This window comes from Eretmochelys imbricata, chromosome 6 (genome assembly GCF_965152235.1).
Source record: "Eretmochelys imbricata isolate rEreImb1 chromosome 6, rEreImb1.hap1, whole genome shotgun sequence".
Classification (NCBI taxonomy): domain Eukaryota; kingdom Metazoa; phylum Chordata; order Testudines; family Cheloniidae; genus Eretmochelys; species Eretmochelys imbricata.
This window is the reverse complement of record NC_135577.1, coordinates 12,145,951-12,155,320: the sequence shown is the minus strand read 5'-3', so window position 1 is coordinate 12,155,320 and position 9,370 is coordinate 12,145,951. Positions and strand designations below refer to the sequence as shown.

The 9,370-nt window shown below is 44.1% G+C and overlaps 1 protein-coding gene across 1 annotated transcript; it reads left to right on the top strand.

Moving 5' to 3' along the window:
• Positions 1–755: 755 nt before the first annotated feature.
• On the top strand, positions 756–8,900 carry LOC144266104 (mas-related G-protein coupled receptor member H-like). Its single transcript, XM_077819271.1, is given in 3 exon segments — positions 756–978; positions 2,084–2,149; positions 8,209–8,900. Coding segments are annotated over 3 exon segments (981 nt in total).
• The last annotated feature ends 470 nt before the right edge of the window (positions 8,901–9,370 follow it).

Sequence of the window (9,370 nt, the reverse complement as noted above, 5' to 3'; positions counted from 1 at the left end):
ATACTCATAAGACCTCCTGACGCTGTGATCTCTGTGTCCCACCGTGCAGAGTGGGCCAGACATTTCTCTGCCTACACTTGGCAGGTGCTGGGTGTCAGATACTCCATAGGGACTGGCAGGGACATTCTCCATGTCTGGATAACAAATTATTACTTGGAAAACTTTCCCAAGAAGATCCAATTTGGAGAATTGCAGTTAGTGACTGTGAAGTGGATCTGGCCCAGCCCGGCTCCTGTAGACACTCAGTTCAGGCCCCAGGGAGGAAAGAAGGTAAGGAACTGCTGGATGGATTCAATGCTCTTTACCACCATTAATTAAACATGATTGTTCTCTCTCTCTCTCTCCGGCTATTCACTTCCCCCAGCCCCACCCCATCCCCAGTGCTGTTCCTTGTCCCTACATGGCCAACATCCTGTCCAGTTTCTGTTTCTCTGTCCTTGTCTGTCTGTCCAGCTCAGCCCCTGTGTTTAATTCTGTCTCTGTCACTTGCTGTCAGTCCAAGATGCTCCCCACCCATCAGCCTTTCTCCAGGTCTCTCTCTGTCCCTAGCATCCCCCATGGCCATTATCTCTCTCGATATTTCTAACTCCCACTCGTTGGGATCTGGCTTTTCCTGGCCAGGGGGCTGGGATGACCGGTGAAACAGCGCTGGGGATGTCCGAGTCACTGACCCGCCTTTGTCTGTTCTCTGCTAGCAGGTGTGTGTGAGAGAGGGGGAGAGGGAGAGACCAGCATCCTGCAGCAGAGGTTTCATGATGGCCGAGTTGAGCACAGTGTCCCTTCCCCCAACATTGTTTGGCCTAGATTATGAAGTGGAATATAACGAGACTGGATGCCCACTGGCTGATGCACCACCAGGAACCATCTACGGCATCACTGTGCTCATCTGCCTGTTCGGGTTGGTGGGGAACGGGATCGTGCTCTGGTTCCACAGCTTCCACATTAAGAGTGTCGAGGACTTGAACCCCAGACAGCACGGTTCGTTGTTTGACCAGAGAGAGACAGGCAACACCAGCAAGGTCTGAACTCAAAGCTCTTTATTGAAGAGTGCACACAACAATAGAGAGCAGCCCATCTCCAAAGAGAACCAGCCAGCCTCTAAGTAAAACTAATAGGTTTTTATAGACAGTTCTGTCGCGTCACAGATTTATTCATAAAGCAGCCCACCCCTCCCCTATGTTAGTTAAAATCCTCTTTCTCTATTATGCATGCACTTCTACCCCCTTATTGTAGATAACTTTTAGCAAATCGCAATGCTTCACTAATTTTCTTATCGGTATGGGTGTCAACCAGGAGACAAGGAGTTAAGAACAGACATAACACAAAAACAAGGAGTGGAAAACAGTGCCTCCTATCTCAACAAACTGTTCCCAGAACATTTGGTACAAAAACGTAGGAATGCAGGCCTCCCCTTTTTTCTTACTCCCTGCAACTTAAACAAGTATTCTTTCATTCTACTTATTTTTTTTTTAGGGACTTTTCCAGCAACCTTTATTGGCCTGACTTTGGTTCGGTTGGCATAACTGCTTCATATTTAATTTTTTTTTTACCTAATAGTCCCCCCTTTGTCCCCAGAGTGCCATAGGGGAACTCTTGGGACATACTGGTCTCTGTGTGGAGTGACTTAGAAATATTTACTGGTTGGTAGGGCACAGCTTGGTACCCATTTAACAGCCACATCTTAACATAACATACAAAACTATTAGGCCACAAATAATTACAACGGCACTGCGAAGCAAGTTATGTAACTAGCCACCTATGTTTGGAACCCAATTGAACAAATTGCTCCACCATGAGTGGATTCGCTTTTTTTTATGTTTTTTTTTGCAACTTGCATAAGGTAGTTTGCTCTTTCCCAGGCGGCGTTATAAACGTCCAGAACATACACACAGCATTCTTGCCCAATTAACGCACATGTTTCTTTTTGAGAGGCTAGCAAATATTTAATGCCAAGCGGTTTTGGAGAACCATCTGCCTTAGCTTTTTTTGATTGGTTGCCAAATTTACCAAGGCATTGGCAGTAGTGTTTGCCATTATTTTTAACATTTTTTGAAGTCTCATGACTCCTTCCCCAATACGCCAGGTGGCACCTCCACAGGTGAAGACAAACCCTGCACAAGCACCCGTCCCGTCATTGAGGGCACGCCAAGTAAGGGGGCGAGAGTCATTCGCATTTTTTTAGCCCTTTTTACATTTTTGATTTTTTTTTTTTAGGGAGACGTGTGCGGTATACTACAGGTGGTTCTAACCAAGCCAAGTAGCAGGATCCTCTCCATGAAGGAGGGAGGGCTAGGGATGCCTTGTTACCACACACCCAGTATACTCCAAAAAGGGTAGGAGTGACTTTGGACCAGGTATTATTAATAAGTTTGTACCATTCGGTCCAAGATGGGAGGAGGGAGAATTTAGCCATGGAGATCGTTAGAGGAACATAAACACATAGTATGAGTTGGCAGGTTATACCCAAGCGTACAATTTATAACGTAATGCTTAATTAACTTATGTCCTTTATATAAAATATTTTTTTATGCAGATTGCACTTGTTACCCACGAATTTATACCACGCGGAGGTGCAAGAGGTTGCCCCATTCAGGAGAGAGATATTAGGACCTCTTTTACTTCCAAAATAAGTGCCATTAAAGTAGGCTGCACGCTCACTATTACCCAAAGCTATTTTCCCTTCTTTTAATAGGCACCATTGACCAACTTGTTTTTAAACTATTAGATACTTGCTTTTAGAGATGCCGGTATCAGCCCAGGTAATATTTTAATTGCCTGAAGAATTTTTTTAGGACAGGGTCCAGGTCATATTCATTGCACTAAGGGGAATAGGAACCATGGGAAGACCTTTGGCTATCAGCTGGCATTAATGAACAACCAGCATGAGGGGTTTTGTAGGGCTAGCATACAAGATTTCATTTCATGGGCAAGACGAATAAATGTATTAGAGCTGTGTGACTCTATAGTTTTAACTTTTTGTACCACCAAAAAAGAAAAATAACAAATAACAAACAAGTTAAAAACACAAGAACCCAGCTTAAAGAGCGGGGCCAATTTTTTTTAAGAGGACACTACCAACTTCCTGGACACTACAGTGCTAATAAACAATGGTCACATAAACACCACCCTATACCGGAAACCTACTGACCGCTATTCCTACCTGCATGCCTCCAGCTTTCACCCTGACCACACCACACGATCCATCGTCTACAGCCAAGCTCTGTCATACAACCGCATTTGCTCCAACCCCTCAGACAGAGACAAACACCTACAAGATCTCTGTCAAGCTTTCTTACAACTACAATACCCACCTGCAGAAGTAAAGAAACAGATTGACAGAGCCAGAAGAGTTCCCAGAAGTTACCTACTACAGGACAGGCCTAACAAAGAAATAACAGAACGCCACTAGCCGTCACCTTCAGCCCACAACTAAAACCCCTCCAATGCATTATTAAGGATCTACAACCTATCCTAAAGGATGACCCAACACTCTCACAAATCTTGGGAGACAGGCCAGTCCTTGCCTACAGACAACCCCGCAACCTGAAGCAAATACTCACCAACAACCACATACCACACAACAGAACCACTAACCCAGGAACTTATCCTTGCAACAAAGCCCGTTGCCAATTGTGCCCACATATCTATTCAGGGGACACCATCACAGGGCCTAATAACATCAGCCACACTATCAGAGGCTCGTTCACCTGCACATCCACCAATGTGATATATGCCATCATGTGCCAGCAATGCCCCTCTGCCATGTACATTGGTCAAACTGGACAGTCTCTACGTGAAAGAATAAATGGACACAAATCAGATGTCAAGAATTATAACATTCATAAACCAGTCGGAGAACACTTCAATCTCTCTGGTCACGCAATCACAGACATGAAGGTCGCTATCTTAAAACAAAAAAACTTCAAATCCAGACTCCAGCGAGAAACTGCTGAATTGGAATTCATTTGCAAATTGGATACTATTAATTTAGGCTTAAATAGAGACTGGGAGTGGCTAAGTCATTATGCAAGGTAGCCTATTTCCTCTTGTTTTTTCCTACCCCCCCCCCCCCAGATGTTCTGGTTTAACTTGGATTTAAACTTGGAGAGTGGTCAGTTTGGATGAGCTATTACCAGCAGGAGAGTGAGTTTGTGTGTGTATGGGGGTGGGTTTTTGGAGGGGGGTGAGGGAGTGAGAGAACCTGGATTTGTGCAGGAAATGGCCCAACTTGATTATCATGCACATTGTGTAAAGAGTTGTCACTTTGGATGGGCTATCACCAGCAGGAGAGTGAATTTGTGTGGGGGGGTGGAGGGTGAGAAAACCTGGATTTGTGCTGGAAATGGCCTAACCTGATGATCACTTTAGATAAGCTATTACTAGCAGGACAGTGGGGTGGGAGGAGGTATTGTTTCATATTCTCTGTGTATATATAAAGTCTGCTGCAGTTTCCACGGTATGCATCCGATGAAGTGAGCTGTAGCTCACGAAAGCTCATGCTCAAATAAATTGGTTAGTCTCTAAGGTGCCACAAGTACTCCTTTTCTTTTTGCGAATACAGACTAACACGGCTGTTACTCTGAAACCTACCAACTTAAGGTTTTTCTTAGCTGCAGCCAGAGCTTCAGGTCACCCAAAGGAGTGGTAGTCCATTTGTCTTGAGCACAGATGTCATCTGCTTCTGATTCACCCGGTTTACGGTGGGGTGAATGTGCATAGCTCCCTCGAAGTCCAACGCCATCTGCTTCTGGGGAACCTTTTTCCAGGTCAGGTTCCCTAGAGGTGCAATACAGGTTAGCTCCGTCAGTGGACAAGGGAGAGGTTACTAGCACTTTACTTTGTCCTTTCCCCTGCTGTCCAAAAGGAGGAAAGGAAAAAACCTCATGGTGAACGGCGGAAGTCCCGGATGACTGGAAAAAGGCTAATGTAGTGCCAATCTTTAAAAAAGGGAAGAAGGAGGATCCTGGGAACTACAGGCCAGTCAGCCTCACCTCAGTCCCTGGAAAAATCATGGAGCAGGTCCTCAAAGAATCAATCCTGAAGCACTTGCATGAGAGGAAAGTGATCAGGAACAGCCAGCATGGATTCACCAAGGGAAGGTCATGCCTGACTAATCTAATTGCCTTTTATGATGAGATTACTGGTTCTGTGGATGAAGGGAAAGCAGTGGATGTATTGTTTCTTGACTTTAGCAAAGCTTTTGACACGGTCTCCCACAGTATTCTTGTCAGCAAGTTAAGGAAGTATGGGCTGGATGAATGCACTATAAGGTGGGTAGATAGCTGGCTAGATTGTCGGGGTCAACGGGTAGTGATCAATGGCTCCATGTCTAGTTGGCAGCAGGTATCAAGTGGAGTGCCCCAAGGGTCGGTCCTGGGGCCGGTTTTGTTCAATATCTTCATAAATGATCTGGAGGATGGTGTGGATTGCACTCTCAACAAATTTGCGGATGATACTAAACTGGGAGGAGTGGTAGATACGCTGGAGGGGAGGGATAGGATACAGAAGGACCTAGACAAATTGGAGGATTGGGCCAAAAGAAATCTGATGAGGTTCAATAAGGATAAGTGCAGGGTCCTGCACTTAGGATGGAAGAATCCCATGCACCGCTACAGACTAGGGACCGAATGGCTCGGCAGCAGTTCTGCAGAAAAGGACCTAGGGGTGACAGTGGACGAGAAGCTGGATATGAGTCAGCAGTGTGCCCTTGTTGCCAAGAAGGCCAATGGCATTTTGGGATGTATAAGTAGGGGCATAGCGAGCAGATCGAGGGACGTGATCGTTCCCCTCTATTCGACATTGGTGAGGCCTCATCTGGAGTACTGTGTCCAGTTTTGGGCCCCACACTACAAGAAGGATGTGGATAAATTGGAGAGAGTCCAGCGAAGGGCAACAAAAATGATTAGGGGTCTAGAACACATGACTTATGAGGAGAGGCTGAGGGAGCTGGGATTGTTTAGCCTGCAGAAGAGAAGAATGAGGGGGGATTTGATAGCTGCTTTCAACTACCTGAAAGGGGGTTCCAAAGAGGATGGCTCTAGACTGTTCTCAATGGTAGCAGATGACAGAACGAGGAGTAATGGTGTCAAGTTGCAGTGGGGGAGGTTTAGATTGGATATTAGGAAAAACTTTTTCACTAGGAGGGTGGTGAAACACTAGAATGCGTTACCTAGGGAGGTGGTGGAATCTCCTTCCTTAGAGGTTTTTAAGGTCAGGCTTGACAAAGCCCTGGCTGGGATGATTTAACTGGGAATTGGTCCTGCTTCGAGCAGGGGTTTGGACTAGATGACCTTCAGGGGTCCCTTCCAACCCTGATATTCTATGATTCTATGATTCTAACCCAGAAGAAGGGACAGGGTGATCAGTAGTCGAAGTGAAGTCATCTTGATGTGGAGGGGTCTTTTTGCAGTAAGAAGCATGGGTCCAGGCAGTCAGTCCTTGGCACTTTACAGCAGTGTTGGTAGTTAGCAGGACTTAATAAGGGCCTTTCCAGCATGGGGCCAGAGTAGTCTTTTGTTGATGGACCTTTCTGTAGACCCAGTCACCTGGTTTTAACAAATGGCAGGTTTGCTCAGGATTCTTGGAGCAGGACTTCTTTCACCTGTAAATGCAGAGACCTAACACATTTCATTAATGTCTGGCAGTGTTTTACAGATCTCACAGCTGCTTGGCACATTCAAGCCCCCCTCTTTCTTGGCTGTCAGCCAAATCCTAGCTGTGAGTAGTGTCCTTGGGCAGGCCAGCGTCTTATTTTTTGGACCGAGCCTACCAGCTACAGCGATGAATTAGCTCGCCCTTTTGTTCTTTTTTTTTTTTTTTTTTTTTTTGGCTTTTATTAACCTGCAAAGGAAACTTTTTATTTACATACCTTTGTTTAAAAATGAACACATATACATTGCCCATTATACAGCACTTTAGTCTTATTGTTCAATGTATGCCACATACACCCTTCTAGGAAAATGACTTTATTACGGAGCTTTGGAGCAACAAGCCAGGACAAGCACACCCACTTTTGAGGAGTCCACTTGGTACAACCTCTGGTGTCCAATAGCTTTTTTTCTTTCCCAACCCTCTGGCTAGAAATTTGAGGTAGCCAGAAGGATCCCATGTATAATATGGGGAGTGGGTTAACCTTTCATGTCCTTGCTTCCAAAGACTGTTGGTGTGTGAATTTTAACAATTTTTTTTTTTAATTAAAAGATCTGGACAATGAAATTTTTTTTTTACTTAAGCAAATGTATTAAACTTTAGTATATCACATTTTCCTGATATTATTCAAACACTTTGTATTCCAAGTTGAATAAAACAAGTACCTGCATTTTGATTTAACCCTTCTATTTAATTTTAAACTAAACTGTCCTATGAAAAATTAAACACAGCAATTCTGGCCACAAGACAAACACCACAAGACAGGACATAGAACACAGAACATAATTCCTATTGTGCCAGTAAATTCATGAGATGTTGAATTGCTTTTCAGCTGGCATTAGTTTTCTCTGATTTTTTGAAAGACAAAAAGAACATAGATCTACCCCTTCTGGGCAGTCAGTCATTACTTAAAATATTTCCTTTTTATACAAATACCCTTGTTAATTGCAGGCAAAACAGAGGAATTACCCATATTTTCTTGTATTTGTTTTATAGGCAGCCCATCAGTTAGGTAATTTACATTAAAACAAATTTTTTTCAGCTTGCTTTTGGATTCACAGCTTAAAGATTGTTACTTTAAAAAGGGCACAATAAACTTTACCAGACTTTTGATTGCCTTTTACTTTTAACTCCTGTTTTTACAACACAACTCTAAAAAGGAAAACACCAACTATTGTAGCCCCTTACAGTCTAATAGGATCTTAATTAAGTAGCATTATATATTTACATTTTTTTATACATTTGGGCGGTTAAATTTTAATAAAACCCCATATGTTCTTTTAGCTAATTTGACTAAATTTTTTATAGCCAAATGATTTCAATCACATAGTTTCTTTGCCTGGATTTATTTACAGACATTTCTTTTAAAAAAAGGCCCATTTTCCTTTCAGAATGGCTGCAAAGAAACCAAAAATTCTTTTTCTTTAGCATTTTTACAAATTTCAACTGATAATTCCCTCCAGCAACTACAGAGTTAACTTTTCACTTCAACTGTCTACATCCTCAACCTGGCTGTCTCCGACACCTGCTTCCTCCTCTGCTCGACTACTTATCTCATAGCTTATGTGGTGGAATATCCATTTTGTGTGAAGGTTGTTTTTATTTTCATAATGTTGCTATTTAGCATGCTGGCTCTGTCGACGTACAGCACCAGCCTGTACCTCCTGACGGCCATCAGCACTGAGAGGTGTCTCTCCGTCCTCTACCCCATCTGGCACTGATGCTGCCGGGCAAAACGCTTGTCTGCCCTTGTCTCTGCCCTGCTCTGGGGTCTCTCCATGCTGGTGTCCTGTCCAGTGGGTGTTTTTTGTATTGTTCTTTTAGATGAAAACTGTGTCAAATCCTTCCTACCCATCTTTGTTCTGAATGTCCTGATATTCACTCCCATCATGGTTCTGTCCAGTTTGACCCTGTTCATCAAGGTCCAATATAGCTCACAGCAACGTCAGCCAGGAAAGCTCTATGCTGTTATCCTGCTCACCGTCCTCTTCTTCCTCCTCTTCACTGTCCCTCAGAGTGTTCAGATCTTCCTCTCTTATCGTAACACATACAATCCCAGTGAGATATTTCATGTGCTGGCCTCTGCAAGCAGCAGCACCATCCCATTTATTTACTTTCTAGTCGGGAGCTATGGGAAGCGGCGATTCTATGGCTCCATCAAGATCTCACTCCAGAGGGTTTCTGAAGAGAAGACAGATTCCAGAGAAGATGGAGAGATCACGAGTGCAGAGCCAGTGGAGGCGGTCACTTAAATCCATACAGCACCCAGCCTGGGAGACCCTGTTCTGAGGATGGAAATTTCTCTAGATCCCAGAATCAAAGAACTCAGAATGGGAAAGGACTTGGTAGGTCACTTGCTAATTCTTCCCCATGCCCACCCAGAGCAGAGTCCTTCCCCAGAGGAGAGCCCCAGGGTTCTGTGCAGTTGTAAAGAACAACAATGGGTCACATTGGGCCCAATCTGCTCCCAGTGGAATCAGTTTGGAAAGTCCTATTGACTTGAATGGGATCAGGGTCTATTATGGTCTGATCTGCTTTGTTCTAAAAATGCCTCTGACATGTAATTTCAGTTTTGGTGGCAAGTTTTCCGTGGTATCACCTGGTGAGTGTTGTTATCTCTTCTGTAAAGAATTAGTGTTGGGAACATCTCGCAGCCTCCCCACTTTCCCTGTAAATATGCTGAGTAAAAATTCAATGGCCTGGAGAAATGGTGGGGGGGGGA